This window comes from Suncus etruscus, chromosome 7 (genome assembly GCF_024139225.1).
Source record: "Suncus etruscus isolate mSunEtr1 chromosome 7, mSunEtr1.pri.cur, whole genome shotgun sequence".
In the NCBI taxonomy this organism is placed as follows: Eukaryota; Metazoa; Chordata; class Mammalia; order Eulipotyphla; family Soricidae; genus Suncus; species Suncus etruscus.
Window position 1 is genome coordinate 40,667,430 of NC_064854.1, and position 24,845 is coordinate 40,692,274.

Consider the following 24,845-nt stretch of genomic DNA (forward strand, 5'->3'; position numbering starts at 1 on the left):
AAGGACAGAAACTTCACCTCCTAAAGTCTGGCAGGTTGGGGTCTTGCAAAGCAACTTTTCTTGTTCCTTCTCTATTTGAAAAAGTGGGCTCCCTTCCCCACCTGCTCCTCCCCAAGATAGCCAAAGAGGCTTAGAACCCAGCTGATTTTTGAGTTCCCTAGAGTGTGGAAGAGCAATGTGAAGTGAGAATGTGGGCTCAGGAGGAAGAACTGGGCCATGCTTGTGCAGGGAAGGAGGGGCATTGCTCTTGGAGCTTCTGTTTCTTATATGCTGGTGGGCATTGTACACACTTCTACAGGTTGTTAGAGTGAAAGATCATGTATTAAAGCAGAGATTCCCAAAGTGGGGGATACTGACCCTGGAGGGCCTCTGAAATGACAGAAGGGAAGGAGACACAGGTGCAACTGGGGCACTTTCTGCCAGTAGCTTATAAAGAAGTTCAATTTTCATGCGGGGTGGGGGGGAAACCCTGAATGAGTGATGTTTTGGTTAGAAAAGGGGGTGATAGGCTGAATAAGTTTCAAAACTGTGCATTAAAGCACCACCTCCCCAGAGCCTGGCAGAGAGGGGGCTGCTAACAGCTGTGCAATGAAAAAGGAGGTGTGAGTTGAAAGTTATTTTACTTTTATGATTAAAGTGGGGAGATGAACCACACCCGGTGGTGGCTCAGGGGTGGCCCCTGGCTGTGCTCCATGTTGTTCTGGGGATTCAAACTGGGGCTGTAGTCATCACAGCTGTGTGCAAGGCATATGCTTCACCTCCTGGGCTCTGTTCTCAGGGGTCGCTGCTGAATGCATACATAGCCCTCTTTGTCGGCGTGAGGGGGGATCAGGAAGAGCAAAGCTGGGGCTCCAGAAGCTTGCAGGAAGCACTTAGGAAGGCTGTTGCATGTTTCTATCCAGGAGTGAGTGGACAGTTTTGGGGGGTGGGTAGGAGGGGGAGGCCCAGAGCTGCTGTCTGAGGCCTGTTCCATTCTGAGCTCAGTAAGTGATCCGTGAGGCCCAATCAGCACCATTCAATCCCATGGTGACTTCGTGCTGTCATTTCCTCAGTCTACTTAAAATTCAATGCAGAAGTCTTGGCACTTAATTAAGGGTTCCGATTCAACAATTTCCTGCTGAAGCTCTCTGAGTAGCAATGCAAGAGAGACCCACCTTTCCTGTTCCCTTCCTTTTGTATGGGGCAGGAGGTGGGCACGATGACACCATGTACCAATCATAGCTTTATTGGGGGGGGGCGTAGGGAGGGTGGCATGGTGGTATCTGACTTTATTTATTTATTTTGGAGGGGAGGGGGAAATTCCTAAGGACCCAAGAAGCCTTGGTCCACTTCTGGTTATAGTCAAGCTAAGCAAGTGGGCAGTTTAATGCTTAGCAATGTGGTCCTTTCTCAGGCCTGTGGCACTGAGGGTCACCCTCATAAGATTCAGGGGCCTCCAGAGCTACATGCCATGAGAATAAAGGAGTGATGTGGTACCAGGGATCCAACTCAAGACTTTTTGCTTGCAAAGCATGTGCCCTGTCCTGACCCATCTCCACAGCTCTTGGGACAGTTTACAACAATCTTCTGCACAAGGCCTGGCCTCCATTCAGAGCTTTTCATGTCCTTTGGTCAGACAAGAATCTTGGCCTATGCAGCTGTCATTCTACCTGGAAATACTCTCTGAGGGCTTACTCTAGGGATCCTATCTCTACTCTCAGAAGAAGATGGGTTTGATTGGGCCTTTCTGACTCAAGGAGGAGTCATTCCCAAGGTCCCAGGAACATTGCTGGAAGTTGGAGTCCTTCAGGGGCCACCACCTAGGGTCTCTAATATCTCCCCTTGAGCTGGACTCAGAGCTGCAGAGATAGCCAAAGAATGGGAAAAACCTCTGTAGTCAAACGGGCTTTGAGTTTTGACCCTAAGTCAGGATATTTCAAGTTATTTCGTATTTGGCCAAAGAAGATCTTTCAGTTTGTTATTCCTCCTTTTTGTATTAAAGGATGCAGACCAAAGAGGCCCTGGGCTGCAGAGGTTCTCAGGAAACAGGCAGCAGCAGTTTCTGTAATGGGATTGAAAACTGTCTGATGAAACCTTCACTTGTCCGTACAGGTTCACAGCGTCTGGCAAGCAGGGAGTCCTGTGGGCTTTCTGAGTTTGAGAACTAGTAGGAACTGAAAGCAAAAAGTTTCAGCAAGAGAACCTGCCCCGTGCAACACAGCTCAGGACCCCGCTGTCAGTGATCCCATGAGAGAAAAACATTTGTTTCTCACTCTGGGAACCCAGATGACTGACAGATGAACAGCTGGGGAAATCTCCATCTGTATAGGTAAGGGGTTGTTCAGACCTACCTGAGATCCCTGGTTTGCTTCAGTCTCTCTGTGATCCAAATAATACTCAGCATGGGGATGGGGCACAAACCAGGGCCAATGGGATGAAGACATCAGTCTCTAGAGCTTTCCTCCAAAGCTACCTCTCCTCCATTTGAGTTTCTCTCGGCTCATCTTAATAAGTGGGGAGGACCTAATGCTTCCTGGAGAGCCACGAAGTGCTCTGGGGGCAGGCAGACAGCTCAAGGGGTTGAAGCACAAGCCTTGAACACATAAGTCCCAAGTTCCCAAACCCCACACACCTGGATCACTTTGTGTATCCTCTATTGCATCATTCAACCCAGTTTCTAGTAAGTCTTGAAACAAATGATCTTCTTCTGCCTCTGTTTTTTCTGTTTAACCCTGAGTCTCTCTGCTTCCAACTTCCACTTTGGGCTTGGTGCTAAGTTGAAAGAGCTCTACAATTCCATCACATGATTTAAAGACTGCATCTTAAAAGTGGGGTGAGGGGTCGTGGCCCCATTTTGAGGTCAAGTAACAATATGGAGGTGATTTTGAAGTAAATTTCTTTATCATTTAGTATTGGCAAATGTTTGATTTGAATACCCATCTTCTATCAGGGGTCTTCAAACTACGGCCCGAGGGCCACATATTGTATTTGTTCCTGTTTTGTTTCTTCACTTCAAAATAAGATATATGCAGTGTGCATAGGAATTTGTTCATAGTTTTTATTTTCACTATAGTCCAGTCCTTCAACGATCTGAGGGACAGTGAACTGGCCCCATGTTTTAAAAGTTTGAGGACCACATCTACATAACTGAGGCCAGGTAAAAAATTTTTAGGCAAGAGGGGCTAACAGACAGATAAAGAGCAGCCCTGATTTATTCCTTTCTTTTATTTAGGGCAGAGGGTAGGTCAGATCCAGTTCTGCTCAGAGTTTACTGCTGTCTCTGTGCTCAGGGATCATTCCTAGAGGTTCTCAGAGGATCAAACCAGGATAGTGGCATAATCCCTGTACTATCTCTTTGTCCCACAACCCCGAGTTAAAGGCACAGGAACTGAAAATAGAGATGTTAAGAACCTCAGGGGAAGGTCCTGGCCCTTCTACACAGGCAGTTTACATGGGTTCTCAGCATCCTCCCCCGGCCACAGCCCTGGCTGATAGGGGAAAGGTACTAGCATCAAACCCAAGACTCAATTCACCAGAAGCCAGCCTAGCTTCCCATGTGTAACTTGGAGTCTCTGCCCCTTGAATCTGGGTTCTCTTTTTTGCCTATTCATCTAGTCTCAATGCTCCCTAGAGGAGGCTTTCAGAGTCCCCAAATGAAGCTTATCAGACTTTAACTGCATGCAATGCATTTAAACTCAATGAGAGGGACCTTTTCAACAAGTCTTGCCATGGATATAAAGTAATTATGATACCTGGAACTATTCCTTGATTTCTAATTATCTGAGCAGGGAGAAAACTGGGGACCCAAAGCAACCCGCCTACCAGCCATCAGGAAAGCTGCTTCCAGAGGCAACAAGGGGGTGACTATTTCCAGACTTGCCAGACTTAGCCCAGAAAAATATAGGACACACAGGTGTGTCTACATATAAGTAACTAAGTTCACACACATTTTTATTCTCAGTCCTATATGATCCTTAGACTATGCTCTTTTTTAAAATAATATCTTTATTTAAACACCTTGATTACAGACATAACTGTATGTGGGTTTCTATCATATAAAGAACACCCCTTTCACCAGTGCAACATTCCCACCACCAATGCCCACCATCTCCCTCCCCACCCTCCTGTGTTCTAGACAGGCATTCTACTTCTCTCACTCATTGACATTAGACCATGCTCTTTTAAATAATTCTATGTTGTATCTCTGGAAGTACAATAAATATCTGGCATTTAACCTACATCTCCACTATAGTAGATTCTGATCTCTCAGGGGGTATGTGACATTTGGTGAAGAAGTAGTGGAGAGTCTGAGTGGATGGGATCTTTATCTACTGCTTAAGAGAACAGTAATATTGGGGTGTTCACAACAGGTTCCCCTCCCTTCCATCCAACAATAGTTGCTCCATTGTGCCAGTCAACCCAAGTCCAATGCCCAGGTCTCTTTTAAGAAATGCTTTTTTTGATTCCTAGGCCAGCACCCTCCATCATACACTGAACTGGACCATATCACCTTATGGGTCCTGAGAAATTCACATGACCTACCCTCTGCCCTAAATAAAAGAAAGGAATAAATCAGGGCTGCTCTTTATCTGTCTGTTACCCCCTCTTGCCTAAAAAAATTTTACCTGGCCTCAGTTATGTAGATGTAGAAGATGGGTATTCAAATCAAACATTTGCCAATACTAAATGATGAAGAAATTTACTTCAAAATCACCTCCATATTGTTACTTGACCTCAAAATGGGGCCACGACCCCTCACCCCACTTTTAAGATGCAGTCTTTAAATCATGTGATAGAATTGTAGAGCTCTTTCAACTTAGCACCAAGCCCAAAGTGGAAGTTGGAAGCAGAGAGACTCAGGGTTAAACAGAAGAATGTGTTTGAGGGCTGAGAATGGCATAGGTCTCACTGACTTCCCCACTCAACAATGTCTCATGCTGCTTCCCAAGAAAAGCACCAAAGAGGCTTTAGATGGGCTCATGACTGGATATTTCCTTTGAGATTTCCCTTTTCCCCACATAGACCCTCCGCCTGCCCTCATTGCATCTATAGATCAAGAAGCAAATTGCTGTTTTGAGTTTGCAAACCTCCAGAAGCCACAGCCAAGACAGGGCTGAAGGCCCTCAAATATCCCGAGAATGGAAATAGTTGCCCTGTCTTCCCCCTGATTCCAAACTACTGCTTATTGGTCTCTGGCGAGCCACACTCTAAAATAATCACAACTACTTAACAAAAGCAGGGAGGACAGAGCTCTTGGTTTCAGCCTTCTGAGTATAAGCTTGCAGCAAAAGCATTTACAGAGAAGCCGAAAAATGCATGAGAATAGGAAGAAACACTGACACGACAATAAAACAAGGGGTGAGATTAATGATACTACAATACAATCTGTTTGCATTTGGTGCCGCGAAAATTAATTCTTGAGGACATTTCATTTAGCTTGGCAATATTTTGCAGCTTAACCTTTGATGCTCTAAACTTTTCTGTTATCCACTTTCTTTCCCTTGAAGCCTATGGGGAGGGGAAACCAGTTAGGTATATGGTTGTTACTGTGGGGGATGGGAAAAGGGACCACCACGGCATGCCTGGGGGACAGAGGTGATTCTCAGTTCTTTACTTTGCAGTAAAACAGCCTCTTTAATCATCTTAAAGTCAACTTCCAAAAGAATGAGATGTGTTACCTTCCAGAGCAAGGCACCGGGGTGGACTGGATGACCAGATAAGGTTGTGCAAGCATTCAAGGTATTCTGACCCCTCGAGTTTAAATCCAGGAAAGCAGTGGTAGGAGATGACAGTTCCCACCGCGAAGGAGGTCTGGTACTCTGAGATGTTGACATAGCCATTAGAAGAGGCCAGGGGTCTCAGGCAACCTGCAAAGGGGAAACAAAGGGGCACCAGACTCTGAGTCACCTCTGCACATCATAGAGGCAAGCAAAGCTCCAAATTCTTGGATTATGGTAATTCCAATCCCAGTATTACATGGTTCCCAGACACCTCGGGTATTCAACCCTAAGCACAGAGCCAGGAATAGCCCCAAGAGCCATATGGAATGGCATGCTCCTTCAAGTAGGGTGTCATATCATTTGAAGGGATATGAATTGGGGTTGGAGAGATGGCTCAAGAAGGTAGAGTACAGGTTTTGCATGCAAGATGCCCAGGTTCAATCCCTGGCACTACATGTTCCCCCAGGAGGGATCCCTAAGCAGTGAATTGAGAGTAGTAGTAACCTCTGAGCACTGGTGCGTGTGGGCCCAAACCTAAAAGAAAATAAAGGACATGAACTAACAATGAAGATGTAGTGATATTTTTTTATAATCATGCAATGTTTATGGGAAATGCTGTGCATGTTATTATGGAATAAAATGGTCATTATTAAAGACAGCACAAAATATGAAAATTAAAATATTAAAAAACAATATAGCTAAACTCAGAACCCCTGTAACAACATGGTAGTGGGCATTGCTTAGTCCTTCCCGCACTCACTGGCACTACAGACAGGCAGTTGTCTGTCTACTGGTCACCAGGAAAGAGCACTTTACTCTGAGAAGCACTGGACTCCCTTATCAATGGGCTACTATAAATGGGGGAATTTGCGTTTAGGCTTGCAAAGAGTTTAGGGGAGACTGGATTTGAGGAAGGAGAGGGCCTCACTGGTGGTTCCAGCCTTGCCTGTAGAGAACCTGAGAGAATCATTTACAGGGTTGATTGAGAACCTTGGAATAATGCTATTTTTTTTTTCCAAAGCTCCCTATTTTCTTTTTGGTCACACCCAGTAGTGCTCAGGGGTTATTCTGGTTCTGCATTCAGAAACTGCTCCAGGCTTGGGGGACTATATGGAATGCAGGGAATCAACCTGTGTCTGTCCTGAGTCAGTCAAGTTGCAATGCAAATGCCCTACTGCTGTGCTACCATTCTGGCCCCTCAAAGCTCCCTAATTTTAAAGTCATCCTAATGTGCCTGGGGATTGAAAAACCACTGAGACATCACAGAGAGCTGGTGGAAACACCAACTGCAGTGGGTGGGTAACTTGAGAAGGCAAAGACACAAACTGGACTCTGTAGAGTTCCACATTTATTTACATGAGGAATAGGGCAGGAGGTCCCCAGCATAATCTCTAACCTGAGAATGAGGGTCTGAGAGGTAATATAGTGGGTAAAGCTTATCTCCCATGTGAGCGAGCTAGGATTGACTCTGGTACATGAGGTCTCCTGATCAGAGAGCTAGGAGGAAGTACTGAGCACAAGCAGGTGTGGTCCAAATATTAAGTAAACCCAAAAAGAAAAAATCCAACCAGAGCATGGCCCAGAGAAGGGCTTTTTGGAACATAGAGGCTCTCTGACCCACACTCAAGCTGCAGCAAACTGGTGGGTTGAGCAGGTTTGAATGAGAGCCTGAAGATTTGTTCTACTGATGCTGCCCAGGGCTAGGGCTTCTGTGTGCTGGTTGGCTATGGTCTGGGGAGCAGGCTTTGAGCAGCAGTGTCAGCACGAGTCGGCACCTGCACACAGAGCTGTGTTCTTCTGGAACAGACGCGAGGCCTCCCTCCCACACTCCTGCTTCTGGGAGACAGCAGTTGCTTTGCCATCTGCAAGTCTTTCCTGGGGGTCTGGAATTCTATCTGGCATGGCCTTCACCCATCAGGAGCACGGACTTTTGTGCAGGCTTCAGCAGTTTCAGTGGAGGGACTCGTGACCTGGTAGAGCTGGAGCCTTCCCTGGGGAAAACTGATTGCGTGTGAAATAAATCATGTATAACGGAGATGCTCACCTTCTCTTCCCATTGCTCTGGACAAATGAGATCACGTGCTCACTGCAGAGACCCGAATCTCCTATGAGACTGGCTGGATTAGACACCGTGAATCTAAGATCTGGAAGTTCAGCTATATACCTCTGCTAACACCCTCAACAGGGTGGTGGCTGTGTATCAGGGTGAGACCAGGCCATGACAAGACAGGCTTCTGAGTACAGAATTATGAGCAGCTGATGGGGCTGAGCAGGCACAAGGCTCTACACTTTTGTGCTCTAGTGCTGCAGAGCCCAACAGGGACAGCCAAAACTTGGACGAACCATACCCCAAATGCACAGTGCCTGGCCATCCTTTTAGGCAGCCCTTCTAGCCTTCAACAATTATATTTTGGGGGGTAGGCAGGCACCCAGCAGTGAGCGAAAGGCCTAATGTGGTTGCATCAACAATTCTTGCTCAACCATTCAATGCAAGAGTCCAAGGATGTGAAGCTGCTTGAATCTTCAGTTGTTGGGTCCATCAAGGTCATCCTGGAGGTGCTTGGGACCTCCAAGGCTGCATTCAGTGATGCTCAGGGGAATCACAAGGTGCTGGGAATCAAACCTGGTTCAGGCTCACAGCATGTGCTCTAACAACCTAACTATCTCCTGGTGCCAACGTTTTTTAATTTGTTTATTGGTTTTCTAAAATGAAACCTGATATTATGTCTAGGAAAAGTGAATGTGAAAGATAAATCTCACTAACAACTAAGAAAAAGGAGCCAATTGATATGAACAGGTAGAAGAATAAGAATTCTTGATAGTAGTTGATAGAAGTTATCATGATAGTCTTTTTTGGGTTTGGTAGGTTGGTTTGTTTTTGGGCTACAACTAGCAGTTTTCAGGGTTTACTATTGGCTCTGTGTTCAGTGACCACTTCTGGTGGTGGTCGGGGGACCAAATGGAGTGCTGAGGATGGAATCTAGGTCGGCTTTGTGCAAGGCAAACACCCTACCCACTATACTATAGCTCCAGCCCTAGCCTGATATCTAACATTCTCTCCCTCCTAAGAAAGGTACAGTTCTCAGTTCCCCATGAAGATAAAGTGGATCCCCTCAAATCAAGTAACTCTCAGCACAGTAATCAGAAGACTCTTTGAATCACAAATACCATGGGAAAGAATGACCTTGGACTGCTGTCCCACTCCCCCCTTCACCCCAAAGGAAGGGGGATTATGAGTCCTACAGTCACTGGGAGAAGATTTCAGACAGCCTGGCTTAAATCCAACAGTAGAAAGCTGTCTTCCACTCAATCGTTCAATGTGATTTCTATTTGCACTTCGAGATAATAGAGAAAAGGCTCCTTGGGCTTTAGCCCCTGGATCTACAGGTGCAAATAAAAGTTGCAGGATGAAATGTCACTCTAAGGGCCAATTATACTCTCTCTGGGGGCTCAGGCGATGTCAAGCTGTTTTAAGGCAGCCTGATCTTTGCTGCCCAGCTACGCCAAGCAGCTCGTCTCCCTTTCTGCCTTGATGGCAGGGCAGAACACAGCATGCAGGCCAGGGATCTCTCTAGAGGGACTGCAGACTCTCAGGAGGCAGGAGGCAGGCAGCTTCCAATACTCTTGGAAGAAACAGGCCTCTTAAAGAATGGCAGCCCAGGCTCTGTGGTTGGTGCAGAAGTAGCAATGTGATGTGACAGAGATATGGGTGAGCAGTCCTGGAGGGGAGACTCTGGAGGAACAAAGGGAGAGCTAGTAACTGATCTCCAGCCAACGACACCCCAAATATGGAGAAGGATCCGAATTCAAAGATGGAGAATGACACCACCAGAGAAATCCTTGGGGGCAACGGAAACCCTTTAGGCAGCATGCTGTGTTTATGTGACATAAAAGGAAATCGAAAAGGGGCCTAAAAACCAAAAGTAAGTGGGAAAATGGGCTTCAGAAGTAGCCCGTGTCTGCAGTGATTTCCTCCACCATTACTCTGAGAGTGCTGCAGAACTGGAACCAATCAGTGTAAAGTTTATTGTAAAGTTCAGTACAATAAATATTCCTCCATAAGAGCCAGCAGTTGATTTTGGTGGAAAGTAAAAACACATCACATGTCTCATTAAAAAATGTAATCTATAGCCTGCTGGACAGCATAGGAAGTTTCTGGGGGAGAAACACAGGTGGATACTGCCTATGCCGTAATCCCTAAGCCTTTGTTTTTTCAAGGGGTCAGGACCCTCTGGCTCTTGCAAAAGATGATTGGTTTTCAGCTATGAAGCATGCAGAGCAATACTGGAGCCTGTCGGTGATGATTTCCAAGCACAAAGTTAACACTCCTCTCAACTTTAAATGCTCAGTTCTTCTAAAGACCATGTACTTTCTTCCCCCAATTATGCATCAGGCATCAATCTTTTAGTTCTGTGGTTGAAGTCACATGCCAAAAAATAAAATAAGAATTAATGTAAATTCAAGGGCTTATTTAAAAAAAAAAAACTGGGTCCTTCTATGCCAGCCCTGGCAAATTTAAAAACGGCAGGAAGACAAATAAATTCATATGGCTTGGATGAAATTTGAATTTGATTACTTTTCTCCTCCTCATGCATTATAAAAAGGGATAACACTATTAAGAGAAAATAAGTCTCAGGAAGATTAGTGGAAATGTATTTCCTCACTACTGAAATGAGTATTAAATATATAATAGTTCATCATTGTGTTCAAAGCCATAGTTACAAGTATCTGAATTCTTAAACTACTTTTGGTTTCTAAGAGCAAATAAAACATCGCACATGGTAAAGAACAAGGTATTTCCCATTCATACTCTAAAATTGGTTTTATAGGAAACTACAACAAAGAGGTAAGACTAGGAAGAAGCTCAGAGGCAGAGTACATGCTTTACATGTTTGAAGAGCTGGGTTCAATTCAGGGCATAAACCAAAATGTGCATTGTGTGCACACGCACACAGTGTAAAATGTGGAAGACAATGCCAGGGTATAATGAGGAAATTCTAAGAAGAGTTTGTGGGGTCATCAAGAAGAAGAAACTGGGGCTTTGCTTCTCTTCTCTTCCCTCTATTCTGTTAGTAGAGGAAATGAACAGACTCTGCAGTGTTTTCCCAAGTGAGGACGCCAATCCCAGGTGGGGGGTATTGGAACAATCTAGGGATAGCAGTAGCTTCAAGTACAATGGCTATACTTTCTTTCTGTTCCCTTAGCAGAAGGGGATTTCCAAGGGGCATTGTGTGATGTTTTATTTTGGAAATGGAATGGAAGTCTGGAAACACAAGTTCCATGTAGGTCTGGGAATATTAGTCTATGAAGGGACATGAGAGGTGCATGTCTGAGATGCAGATGCTCATGACTCCTACCTTGACAGATGGGCAAGTTGTCCCATGTCCCATCATCACGACATGATGAGACCAAGTTGTATAAGTCAGGATATCGGATCTTGAACCCTTCATGACAAGTGATGATTAACTTATCTCCATGTCTGTATGTCTTGTTATGAATCTCAGCATCTTCGATCTGAGGAATACGGCAATCTGCAAGGATGGAGAAATCACCATTACTCTGGGGAAGGATGGAAGGAAGGGAGGTAGAGAGGGAGGGAGGGAGGGAGGGAGGAAAAAAGAGAGGGAGGAAGGGAGGGAAGAAGGGAGTGAAGGAAGAAGGAAGGAAGGCAGGCAGGAAGGAAGGAAGGAAGGAAGGAAGGAAGGAAGGAAGGAAGGGAGGGAGGGAGGGGAGGGGGGAGGGAGGGAGGGAGGGAGGGGAGGAAGGGAGGGAGGGAGGAAAGGAAGGAAGGAAGGAAGGAAGGAAGGAAGGAAGGAAGGAAGGAAGGAAGGAAGGAAGGAGGGAAGGAGGGAGGGAAGGAAGGAGGGAGGGAGGGAAGGAGGGAGGAGGGAAGGAAGGGAGGGAAGGAAGGAGGGGAGGGAAGGAAGGAGGGAGGGAGGGAAGGAGGATGGGAGGGAAGGAAGGAGGGAAGAAGGAGGGAGGGTATGAAGGGGGAGGGAAGGAAGGAGGGAAGGAGGAAGGAAGGAAGGAGGGAGGGAAGGAAGGAGGGAAGGAAGGAAGGAAGGACGGAAGGAAGGAAGGAAGGAAGGAAGGAAGGAAGGAAGGAAGGAAGGAAGGAAGGAAGGAAGGACCCTTCCTTAATGTGGACCCTGACATTCAAGTCTCTGTAATCTCTGACTCATCAGTTCTGTGACTCTGTGCTCTGACACCCAATGTTGATGAGCGGGAAGGAGCAGAGAGCAGATGGGCCTTAGAAAGCACCCTTAGGAAGAACCTTGAGGAATGACTGGGATTCCAAAACCAGAGCTCCAGAGCACAAACATTTTCTCCTGGAGTCCTGCTGGATTCTCTCCAATAAGTCATCCCCCCACCCCCACACCTTTATACACATCTAGTGAAGCAGGGTGCGGTGGGGTGTTCTGCCTGTAAACACCCAGTTCACAGCTAGGCTTTGGAGCAATGAACCTTCCCCTCAGTAGACTCCTCAGAGTTCCCTTTGCCTCCAGATTTTAACAAAGTCCTGGTGGGAGAATCATGCTCAATTTCCATGATCCCTCTCTAGTTGTGTTTTGAGCTGTGGAAAGGGGTATTCTCACTATTCATATTGAACCACTAGTGTTTCTACTGGCATAACTGAATCCCATTCCACATCTGCTCTGAATCATCCTAACTGAGCTCATAAGAGAGCTAGCAACTCTCTCCACTCTACCACAACCTTCCTCTTACAGGAAAATGCCGAGTTATATTTATTCAGTGTCATGACACTGAAATTATTTACAGCAAACAGAAACACATTTACCAAGTCAGCCATCCATAAAGTCTGGACTGCAAATAAGATTCTGTGGCAGTCACTGATAGGCCTAAACAACAATTTCCATGATTGGCTCAAGACTTGTTCAGGAATTGGTCAGTATGCTCAGAAGGTGGCCAGCTCTAGAGAGACATATCGAAGGATTGAGTATTCTGCAGGCAATGGGCGCATATGGGCACTGGCCATCAAAGGCAGAACCATGCAAGCCTGGTTTCCATAGCTAGAGTGTTGCATGATGGTTTATGACAGTGATTTTTGGTTGCCAAGCAGAAGTCTGTAGTCATTGCAAAAGTTAGGAATCACTGATCTGTAAACAGATGTATGGACTGGGGCTCATCTACTATTTTTTTTTTTTAAGTTGTGACAATAGAGGTGATTGTCTGCTAACTGACATTTCTAACCCCCTTTTGGAAATTAGACAGATTCCCCTCCTTTTCATCTAGGTCCCGGCAGCTTCCATACCTGTCATCCTAGGCCCAGCACTATATCCCCTGAAGTGTGTGGCCATAAGTGTGGCCAGCTTGACTCATCAAATTTATTATGCTTCCTTTCACTGGGTAAAGATGGACATAGAAAGAAAAAGAGCAACTCCAGCCTAGTCCCTTATGATTCTACCAGGAGGACTAACTACAGCAAGAATGTAGCAAACCCAATGGGGAAGACATGTGGAAACTCAAACAAGCTCCATGAGCAAAAACAATAACACAGAAGACTAATGCAATACCAACTCACTCTGTAAATCCTCAGAGCATAATTTCAGTGACACTATAGTGAGGATATTTAATGAGTTAGAAGAAGTAAAGGCATGGTTAGTCAGCAAAGAACAAGAATGTACAAGTGCAACAAAATCAGAAAACTACAAGCAGAAGAATAAACAGCAGCTGAGAAAAGGATCAAGGAACTCCAATGAGATAGAGGTGAGATGGAAGAAACCTCTAGAAAATAACACAGAAGTTGGAAAGAAGTCTGAAAGAAATGAACAGCACACTAGAGAAATATGGAGTGAATTCAAGATGAACGATATAAGAATCATCACAGTCTCTGAGGAACAGGAAGGCAAATCTGATAAAGAACCAATAGTTTATAGATAAGGATTTCCTAGAGTTGAGGAATACAAGCAACTGAATACAAGAAAATAGGCTTAAATAGGAAGACTCCATCCAAGACACATTCTACTCAGAGTGAGAAATCAAAGACAGAGAGAGAATATTAAAAACAAAGATCATAAAAGAATTTACATACAAAGCAAAGCATATCAAATGAGACTATCAAGTGAGACTCTACAAGCCTGAAGAGAATGGAGGGATAGAGTTCAAAAACTCAATGAAATGAACACCGCACCAAAAATACGCTGAATCTTACTAGAATCTCATTCAGATTTGAAGGACTGATAGAGTTTCATGACTGGCAACAGCTTAGGAAAGTCATAGCCTTGAAGCCAGTTCTGCAAGAGGATTAAAGGAATTTCTTTAAAAGACAAAACAAACTAGCATGGGCATTAAGTATGGCTCTCACTCAGCGCTTATGGCTACCGTCTACTAGATTAAGAGAGGTATGTTTGCTATTAGCTTGCTAAGGGACTTTATATTTTCAATAGTGAATTAACATTTCATTTATATTGAGTTTTCTATGTCTGATCATTTTTAAACTATTGATATTTTATTAAAATCCTTTACTTATTAATGCAGTTAAGCAGTAACTATATAATGTTTTCTAATATTAAAGTCAATATTCTTTTTCTTTGGATAAATTATACTTTTATACACTTATCAACCTATTTTGATTTTGCCCTTACATTTTAATTCTCTTAACTCAGTAAATTTTGCTTTAAAATTTGTCTATTTTGTGTATATTTTAAAATGTATCAGTGTAGAATAATTGATAATACTTATAACTTATTGGTGATAATACTTACTGGTTATAATATACCTCTAAAATGTATTATTTTGAAATTTTTTACTTTATCAACTCATCACTGATTTGCAATTTTGTGGAATTTCTGATCATTCATGTATGTATTTATAGGTGTCACTACCTCCACAATAAAGGAAGAGAGAGAAATCTCCCATATGACTGAATATTTTGTCTATAGAACTGAACTTACATGGTGGTAAGTTGTTAAGAGGGGTTCTTGGGGCATTGATGGGAAAGCATATAAACTCTGGTATAGGTATGGTATAAGAATAATGCTTGTTTGGGGCCAGAGAGATAGCATGGAGGTAAGACGTTTGCCTTTCATGCAGAAGGATGGTGATTCGAATCCTGGCATCCCATATGGTCCCCTGTGCCTGCCAGGGGCGATTTCTGAGCCTAGAGCAAGAAGTAACCCCTGAGCACTGCCGGATGTGACCCAAAAACAAACAAAAAAAATAATGATGCATGTTTGAAAAATATTAACAGTACTGTGAATACAAGTACCTTAATAAAAATGGCTAAAAATAAATAAAAGCTGGAACAATGGGAAGAGGAGCCACAATTATAAAAATGAAAAAAGGGCAGGTAGTATGGGGCTAAGATGCTTGGCTTGCATATTGTTAACCCCAATTCAAATCCCCAGCACCACATATGTTGCTCTGAGCATGGTCAGGGTTCACTACTGAGCACAGAGCCAGAGATAGTTGGCAAGAACTGCTAGAAATGGCCCCCAATCCAAAATTAATTCAACAAAATGAAAAAGTGGAACACCAAGGCTTGGAGCAATAATAGAGCTGGTAAGGTATTTGTATTGCATGCAGCTGACCTGAGTTCAATTCATCAAACACCACCATGAGTAATTATTGAATGTAGAGCCAGTAATAATCATTAAATGTTGCTGGTGTGGCCCAATAACAAGAAAGAAAAAAAAAGTGGTACACCAATGGCCAATGAGATAGGATGTTTTAAACTTCTAATTAGGAGTCTTAGTTAATTAGACCCCCAATCTAAACAGAACCTGGGCCACCTGCAATGCCATGCATGGCATCAGGTTCAAAGGGAATCACAGTCTCCTGATCCCAGTAATTAAGGATTTCCTCAGAGTCTCCAGAAGGAGAGAAGGGACAAGGACTAGTTTGCTAAGCGCAAAGAGCCAGAGATCAGCCAAAAGGTGGTAAGGGGAAATGGGGGAGTAGAAAAGGTAGAAATTGGAGTTCAAAGTCTCTCAAGATACAGATCAGGAGAACCATACTTCAACTGAACATCTTTTTTTTAAAAAAATAATATCTTTACTTAAGCACCTTGATTACAAACATGATTGTAGTTTGGTTCCAGTCATAAAAAGATCACCCTTCTTTACCAGTGCAACATTCCCATTACCAATGACCAATGTCCCCTATCTCCTCCTCCCTACCCCTTGTAGCAACTGAGCATCTTGGACAAAGTCTAAAAGTAAGCCTGCTGGGGAAAACACCATCAAGAGTCTTTCAAAGTTTTTGATCCACAATGTCGAATCCCATGATTAAAGGATGGTGAATTTGGGAGAAGGGAATTTTTGGAGTGAATGTATGTCTGATCCATGCTGCAAGAAATAAGAATGGACCTTTTCTCCAGTGAAAAGAAATAAGCCACACTCAACAGTATCTGTACATACAGGTATAATCTTCATTCAATCTGAAGCTTCATGTAGAAACAATACACAATTCTATAGTACAAGTGCAACCAGGTGACAGAAAAAATTTTAAGAGCAACCTCAAAACTACTGTTACCAAGAACTATGGATAAAGGTCTCTTAATATATGATTGTATCAGGAGAAATTGGGTCAATAATCCAAACATAGGTATAGAAGGCATAAATCAGCACTTTGAGGATGCAATTTAGAGAATCCCGAAGGCTTCCCTTCCAGAAAACATGTACCTTTCTCCTGCTGTCATTGTTTTCATATTCAGCTTCTAGAAAGAATGGAACTAAAATACAGTAAAAAAGTAATAGAGGGCAAAGGCCATAGGCTGTATTAAACATTGATCTAAGGAAAACACTAATGACCAGATTACTTTTCAGAGAGCAGGACCTTAAGAATTAAATGGGAATAGCACTAGACAATTTGAAAAATAGCAATGGACAATTACCACCTGAATTTCCTAGCTGAGAGGACAGTCTGTTTGACTGGAGCCTTCAGGCCACATGGGAGAGTGGATACAAACAAAGGGACTCAGCCAGGGAGCCCAAGACCAACTGTATCAGGCATTTGATTTATGATTTTGTTTAATGACTTAAACAAACCTGATCCTTTATAAAGGCCACATTCCAACATCTATCTTGCCCCAAAAGTGTTCCCCATTATGCAAATACACAAGATATACAGCTTGAGATTGACATTTCACCTTAGCATGTTAAAAGTGTTGCAAGTTTTGCTAGAAGGATTTCTACTTGCATTCATGTTACTATTTGTAAAAAGAAAACTTTATTATGTATTCATTTATCTGTTCACTCATTCATTCATTACACGATTGAGCACTTACTCTAGGTCCAGTCTATTTGTGGGGCTGAGGATAGAAGGAAAGCCAAAAATCTAAGTTGTGTGGGACTTTGCACAGAGGGAGACTAAGAGACAAATTAACAGCTAAATGAGCTAGAAAATAAAAGGCAATGAACTCTGCTATAACAAGGTAATATGATAAGGATAGACTTGGGGGCACCTTTAATTTGGAGAGACAAGAAAGGCACCCCTGAGAATATGACATTGATTAAGCTGAGACCTAATTACAAGGATTCAATCCAGTGTGAGTCTTGAGGGGAAACATTTCAGGGAGAAGGAAGCCCTAGTGTAAAGGTCAGGAAAGAGGCCCAAGTCCTTTAAAACATGAAAGACCAGTGTGCCTGGGTTAGAGTGAACAACAATCATGGAAAGGAACTGGCTGGCTCAGGCAGACTGTCCCTATTAGTGCAGAGGATCTGGGCTTTATTTCAGTGTGATGGCAGCTACTAGACCTTGTCAAGCACAGGCCATGGCATGAGCTGATTTATCATCTAAAAAGGTTTGCTGTAGAAATGAAGAAGGATTATCTTTGCCTCAAGAGTAGTTTGGCCTCTGCTCTCCACTCCTGGGAAATAACCTCTCAGCACCTGAATGTCCTAGCTGAGATGAGAGACTGACTGGAGCCTTCAGGACACATGGGAAAGTGGATGCAAACAAAGGAATCGAGCCAGGGAACCCAAGACCAATGGTATCAGCTCAGCTTCTCTCCTCTCTCTCTCTCCTCTCTCTCTCTCTCTCTCTCTCTCTCTCTCTCTCTCTCTCTCTCTCTCTCTCTCTCTCTCTCTCCTCTCTCTCTCTCTCTCTCTCTCTCTCTCTCTCTCTCTCTCTCTCTCGGAGAGACTGAGTCAAAAGTGTTCAGGTATGTATGTCTCTGTGAAGTGTCTTAGCCAAACCTCTAAACCTCCACTCTGCTGTTCGTCCCTGGCTGTCTAGTGCTTTACAGAGGTCTCAAACTTGTGGCCCTCGGGTCTCAAACTTGTGGCCCTCGGGCCGCAAATGGCCCTCCGTACAACATTTTGTGGTCCTGCCCTAGAGTAATCTTTTTTTGTTTTGTTTTAGTTGTTTGGGTCACACCCCCCAATGTTCAAGGCTTACTACTGACTTTGCACTCAAGGATCACCCCTTTGCCTCCTGCGGCCCACAGGTAAATCGAGTTTGAGACCCCTGAGACAACTATCACAATGTTACTGGGAGAAGCAGGCATTGACTGCCATATGCTCCACTGGGAAAGGACAGTTAGCTGGAAGCTGTGGCTGGCAACATCTTCGGTCCTTGCCATGGTTGAAGTTGGTCTACTCTTCTGTAATAAAACATGATCACAAGCATAGTGGTTTTACTGAGTTCTTTGATTTGGTTTCTTTTGGAGGGTGGATGGGGTCTGGCTACACCTAACTGCTCAGGGATTACTCCTGGCTCTGAGCTCAGGAATAACTCCTGGTACTGCCGAGAATCAGATGAGGTACTGGAGATGGAATCCAGTTTGGCTGAATGCAAAGCTGCTGCCTTGCTTTTTGTACTATCTCTCTGGTTATTCAGTTCTTTTCTTTTCTTTTCTTTTCTTTCTTTCTTTTTTCTTTCTTTCTTTCTTTCTTTTTTCTTTCTTTCTTTCTTTCTTTCTTTCTTTCTTTCTTTCTTTCTTTCTTTCTTTCTTTCTTTCTTTCTTTCTTTCTTTCTTTCTTTCTTTCTTTCTTTCTTTCTTTCTTTCTTTCTTTCTTTCCTTTCTTTCTCTCTCTCTCTCTTTCTTTCTTTTCCTTCCTTCCTTCCTTCCTTCCTTCTTTCTTTCTCTTTCCTTTCTTTCCCTTCCTTCCTTCTTTCTCCTTCCTTCCTTCCTTCCTTCCTTCCTTCCTTCCTTCCTTCCTTCCTTCCTTCCTTCCTTCCTTCTTTTTTTTTTTAGTTTTTGGGCCACACCTGGTGATGCTCAGGGGTTTGAGCTTTGTGCTCAGAAATCACTCCTTCACGCCCCCTCCCTCGGGACAAATTGTCTTGAGGGAAGCACCCATGGAGTGGGTTGCTGACAGAGAGGCTGAGTTCTAGGCACTACCAGGGTGAGGGCAATTAATTTTTTGGTGGCAGAGGACAGGGAGGGAGGAAGGGATGGGCTACTGTCCCCGAGACTCACTGTCCTATTGCTACTTGGGTTTCAATAAATGGATGTAGATCCAAAAAAGAAAAAAGAAATTGGTCCTGGCTCGGGGGACCATATGAGACACTGGAGATTGAACCCAGGTCCATCCTGGGTTAGCCATGTGCAAGGCAAACACCCTACTGCTGTGCTATCTCTCTGGCCCCATCAGTTCTTTCAATGAAGCCTGTTAATGGGTAGTTTTGGGATTTCTGATTTTGCAGCTGTTATCAGAAGCAAGCTAGAACTTAAAAATCTCTTTGTATCATAGGGTCCTTTTTTAAAACATTAATATTCTGGCTTGTTCTATCAATCTCATGTTCCCCTTTGAACACATATTTCTGCCTTTTCCCCCTTTCTTCTCTCTTGAAAATATAATCCTCTTTTTCTCTACCCTTATATTTGTTTTGGGGCCATACTCAGTGGATCTCGGGGCTTACTTCTGACTCTGAGCTCAAGGCTCACTTCTAACAGGCTCAGGGGGACATTTGTGCCAAGGATTAAACCCAGTTCAGCTGCAAGCAAGGCAAATGCCCTACCAATTGCACTAATGTTCTGCTCCCTTCTTAGTTTTTTCTAAGTAAATTTCACTCAATAAAAATTATCTTGTTTCACTGGGGAAAAGTTGCTTTCGTCACACATGACATAGTTGGATGAGATACAAAATAATTTACACAAATAAAATATATAATAAAGCAATTAGTTTCTAAATTTCTACATACCATCAATTATGAAAACAACATTTTAAAAATGTATCATCAATAACAGTAGACAAAGTTTGAATTTTCAGGAGTATATTTACCAAAAATAATATAATACCTTTGTGCAGAAAAATATCAAATATTAAGAAAAAATTTTGTAATTCTTAGCAAAAGAACTAAATAAGGGAATAGTCCTATTTCTAACCTGGACAAAACAGAACTATAACAGCATTATTTGCTTTCGAAATTAATGCTATAAGTTAAACTTTTTAAGTTTGAGAGAGTATGGGGGTTAAGAGAGATAGTATGGGGGTCAAGGCAGTTGCCTTGCATATGGCCTACCCCAGATCAATTTTTAACACTATACGGTCTCTTGAGTATCACCAACTGTATGTCTGGAGATCTCCTGAGCACACAAGGTGTTCCTGGAGGCCATTTGGGACCTCAAGTGTGGTCAGGTAACCCCTAGATCAGTGGGACCAAGCAACACTTTTGCATTAAATCTCCCAGCCAAATTATCCAAGTATCACTGGGAGGAGCTCTGAGCCTCCTCAGCACTGACTAGAAATTTCTGTCACATCAAATTTTCCCAAGAATCACCGGTGGTTTCCAGCACCTCAAGATGGAAGCAGCGTCACATTCCCAGGCCCTAACTCTAAACCACTGGCCAAGTTGACCATATATATCTAAAGAGGAACGCCAAACACAAAATAAATAGAATAAAAAAAAATAAAACTTGTTTTAACAACTTATATGTTGATTCTAAAATGTATATGGAAATGCAAAGACCAAGAGTCAAGACTGTTTAAGAAACAGAAAAGGGGGGCTGGAGAGATAGCACAGTGGTAGGATGTTTGCCTTGCAAGCAGTAGATCCAAGACAGACTGTGGTTAGAATCCAGCATCCCCGTGCTGGATGGACCCCCATGCCTGCTTTCTAGGGGTGATTTCTGAGTGCAGACCCAGAGTAACCCCTGAGTGCTCCCTCAAAAACAAAACAAGAAACAGAAAAAGGTAGCAAAAAGCAACATAGGAATTCAAGATTTATCAGAAAGTCACAGTAATTAACCCAGTAAACTACTGACACACTTGAGAGTCTAGTGGGACAGACCAGCGATGCCCAAACTAGACAGAGCACACCCTAATCTTCTTTTTAAAAGTCCTTTAAATTTATTTAAAACTAAGGTAATGTAGTATGGGGTTGACATTTATGGCCAATGTATATGTTACCTCACCTCACTACCAAGTGCCTTAGATATCCACTGATATCCCAGTACCAGCTCCAGTCTACCTACTCCACTCCAATTTGCTGTTCTCAATTAACTCATCCTAATATTTGTTTTTGGATTTGGGGGTCATACTCAGTAGTGCTCAGGGTTTATTCTAGCACTATGATCAAGGATCACTTCAGATGATCCTCAGGGACCATAAGCCATGTTTGGGATCAATAGGGTCAAGCAGCATGTAAGGCAAGTAGCTTGACCCCAATACTATCTCATTGACCCTATTTCATCCTATTCTTATGACAAAGGTAGAACTGTAAGGCAATAAGACAAAAAAAGATCGAATAAGTGGTGCAAGAATGCATTATTTACACAAATCAAGTTCAGATGGATTTAGGATCTGAATCTAAGATACAAAATATAATGTATCAGAACACAGAGAATATCTTCATGATATTAAAGTAGAAAGAGTTTTAAGACAAGCCCAAAAAGCAACACCAACATAAATAAAAGGAAAAAAGACTGATAAAATGTGATGGTATTGAAGATTAGATCTTCCATTCGTCATTTTGGCTAAAAGTGAAAATAAAATTTACTCAGAAATTAAGAGGAAATACTTGCAGCATACATGACCACAAATAGCATGTATCTAGTTTATATAAAGAACGCCTAAAAATCAATAAGAAAAAGACAACTTGAAGTTAGTCAAACAAGTACTTCCTAAGAGAGAGTAAGAAAGTACATCAGTTAACATAAAAAAGAGTGTTTAATCTCATTACACAGAAAATAAATGTACATTAAACCATCAGCTACCACCCATCTGGTACCACAATACCAACCAGATGGCTAAAATATGACAAGCAAAGTGTTGGAAAGGAGAACTAAGTATTCATATACTCTGTTGGCAGAAGTGTGAATTGATAAAGAACCATTTGAAAAAATTGAAGTACCTGATAATGCTGGATTTAGGCATATCCTGAGAAACAATTCCATTCTTAGAAATATGCACATAGATGGGGTCGGAGAGATAATGCAGCAAATAGATAGGGTGTTTCCTTTAAATGTAGCAGACCAGGGTTTGATTGTTGGCATCTTGTCCCATGAGCATTGTCAGGAGTAATTCTGGAGTGTAGAGCCATAAATAACCCCTGATCATTGCCAGGTAGACCTCTAACCCAACAGAAGTATGTGTATAGAGACTGGAGGGTAGCCCAGTGTGTATCATGCTTTCCTTGCACATAACAGTCCCAGGTTGAATCCCTGGTACCAACTATTGATTCCCCAATTACCACCAGGAGAGATCCCTGAGCAAAGAGCCAAAAGCAAGCCCTGGGCAATGCTGGGTGTGACTCCAAAATAAATATAAATTAGAAAGCATGAGATATATTCATCAAGACATATGTTCACAAGTGTCCTTAGCATAACAGTTTATAAAAAAAACTTGCTAAAAGAACTTAATTCTGATTAATATTAGAATGATCAAATCATGGCCAGCTTCTATTGTAAAACACCTTGCACACAATGCCAATGACCATTATGGTGTAGAGAGACTTTACAAAGTGAAAGAGGTCCAATATACAAGAGAATGTGCTCAAAACTCAAAAAGAAAGAAAAAGTAAATTAAACTTAAAATAGAACCATGTTTAGGGGCCAGAGCAATAGTGCTGCTGTAGGGCGTTTGCCATGCACAGGGCAAATCCAGGATGGACCTGGTTTGATCTCCAGCCTCCCCTATGGTCCCCTTAGCCAGGAGCAATTTCTGGACATATAGTCAGGATTAACCCCTGAGCATCACCGGGTGTGGTTCCGAAAACAAACAAAAAAATAGAACCATGTTTAGTAATGATAGTGATGTCCATAATTCAGGAAAGAAGTGGCCCCTGAGATGGAAAACAGAAAAAGGAGTTGGTAGAGATTTTGGGATGCCCTGCACATTCATTAGAGGCTGAGTGGGACCCCTGCTTAGCGGCTATGCAAGGCCAGCCACTATGTGACTGGACTGAAGACAGCTTTTCATATGCAGCGGCTGGCTCAGCTTTAACAAGGTCGGGCCCCGTCTCTTAGCAGCTGTGTCAGACCAATATAATAAAGGCCAGAATCCAATCCCTGCCCAGGAACACAGGCTGGGGAGGCAGCTCTGCAACCAAAGCCTCTCAGGTGCTATCTGGGGAGCCAACTACAGTCTCAAACTGCTTAAAACTGGCAGGAGGAAAGAGGAATTTCATTTGTGCTGGCTTTGGAAGGAGCCCCGAAAGGGGTATCCCTGTATGGTATTTTTTTCCATAAGCAGACAACCTTATTCTGGGTAATTTCTCTCAGCAGCTTGTGAAAAACAGGCTTCAGGGGATCTCCAGAATCAGCTGGGAGTGTGAGGTTGCGAAGACTTGTTGTTTTGTGACCTTTAAATGCACACACTGATGTCTATCCCTACCCAGGTCCAGGCGAATACTCTGTCTGTGCATGTTTATTGAGACTTCTGGCATCTCCTCCCCACCTGAGCCTGGGGCAGAGGGCAGAATCTCAGTCCTCCAAGGACACCTGGCAGGTGACAAGTGGCAGCCGAGAAAGGAGGTCAGCTACTCTGTCCCTTCCAGACTGCCCCACACAGTCTGAGGAAGCTCTGCTGTGCAAGTTGGCTAGCCCTTGTGGTGGTGGTGGGGGGTGTGTGGGGGTGCCAGCTGCCAACTCTTCTTGACAACACAAACCCTTTGTCACTTACCTTGCCATAGAGGACCCAGTCTAACCTCATTCCCCTTAATCCATTCACGACAATGACCCATTTAAGTTAAAGAAATCGTATAAGGATAAAGTCCCATATAAGTCACAGATAAGGGTGTGTGTGTGGGTGGGGGGAGTGGAGACCAGCACTGATTTTGTAAAAAGCAGCCTGTAAAAAGGGGCTGAAGAGAGAGTTGAGGGGCAAGACACTTGAGTCCCTCCACCCAGCTGACCTTAGTCTGACTTCTGGGACTGCATAAGGTTCTCTGAGCACTGCATACTGTCCTTCAAGAAACACCAGGAATAATCCCTGAGCACAGAGGCTGGAGTCAGCCCTGAGCATTGCTGAGTACAGCGCAACCCTCTCAACGAATTAACTAACTAAAAGCTATCCTAAGACAAGCCAGTGGAGGTCAGAGTACAGTACAGAGAGTAAGGCCTTTACTTGGCATGCAGCCAACGTAGGGGCCATCCCTAGCAATCCCAGGTGTGATGGCTGAGCGCAGAACCAGGAGTAAACCCTCAGCACCACCAGGTGTGGCCCCCAAAGAAACAAACAATAACAGACATGCCAGTGGTCCCCAATATATAGAAGCTTCCCTCTGCTCTTGCCCATCTTCCAAAGTGGAAATGTGAACAGACTCTTGAGGACACGGGTCTTTATTTCTCAGAACCCAGGTTTAAGGCAATAAAAGAAGCAAAGGATATTTTTTTCTTCTTAGTCTTTGAGATTTTACTTATTAATTATTTGATTTATTTATTCACTCTATGAAACAACCTAGATACATTCCCCACACACATAATTCATTCACTGTATGAAAAGTCTGAATATGTTCCCCACAAGTTATGGAAAAACTGGATACATTCTCCAGACATATTTTCATATGTGTAGAGAAGTTGAAATAATTTGTATGAACATCTTATTTTGGAAATATGTTTTAAAATATAAGAGGATAACTTAAAAAAAACTCATTTTTAAAATTGTGTCACTTAAAGTTACAATGCTATTTATGATTGAGTTTCAATTATACAATGTCCAACACCCATTCCTTCACCACTGCACATTTCCTGCCACCACTGTCCCCAGTTTGCCTTCCTCTATGGCTGACCTTTTCCTT

At 43.2% G+C, this 24,845-nt stretch overlaps 1 protein-coding gene across 1 annotated transcript in view; it reads right to left on the minus strand.

The window, feature by feature from the left end:
* Positions 1-5,613: 5,613 nt before the first annotated feature.
* Positions 5,614-24,845, minus strand: part of SUSD4 (sushi domain containing 4) — a 97,995-nt gene continuing 78,763 nt past the window's right edge. Inside the window, exons 4-5 of the mRNA XM_049776592.1 lie at positions 11,057-11,230; positions 5,614-5,846 (exon numbers count right to left, since the gene is read on the minus strand). Coding sequence (XP_049632549.1) covers positions 5,629-5,846; positions 11,057-11,230 — 392 coding nt within the window. The 3' untranslated portion in view covers positions 5,614-5,628. The remainder of the gene's footprint in view (positions 5,847-11,056; positions 11,231-24,845) is intronic.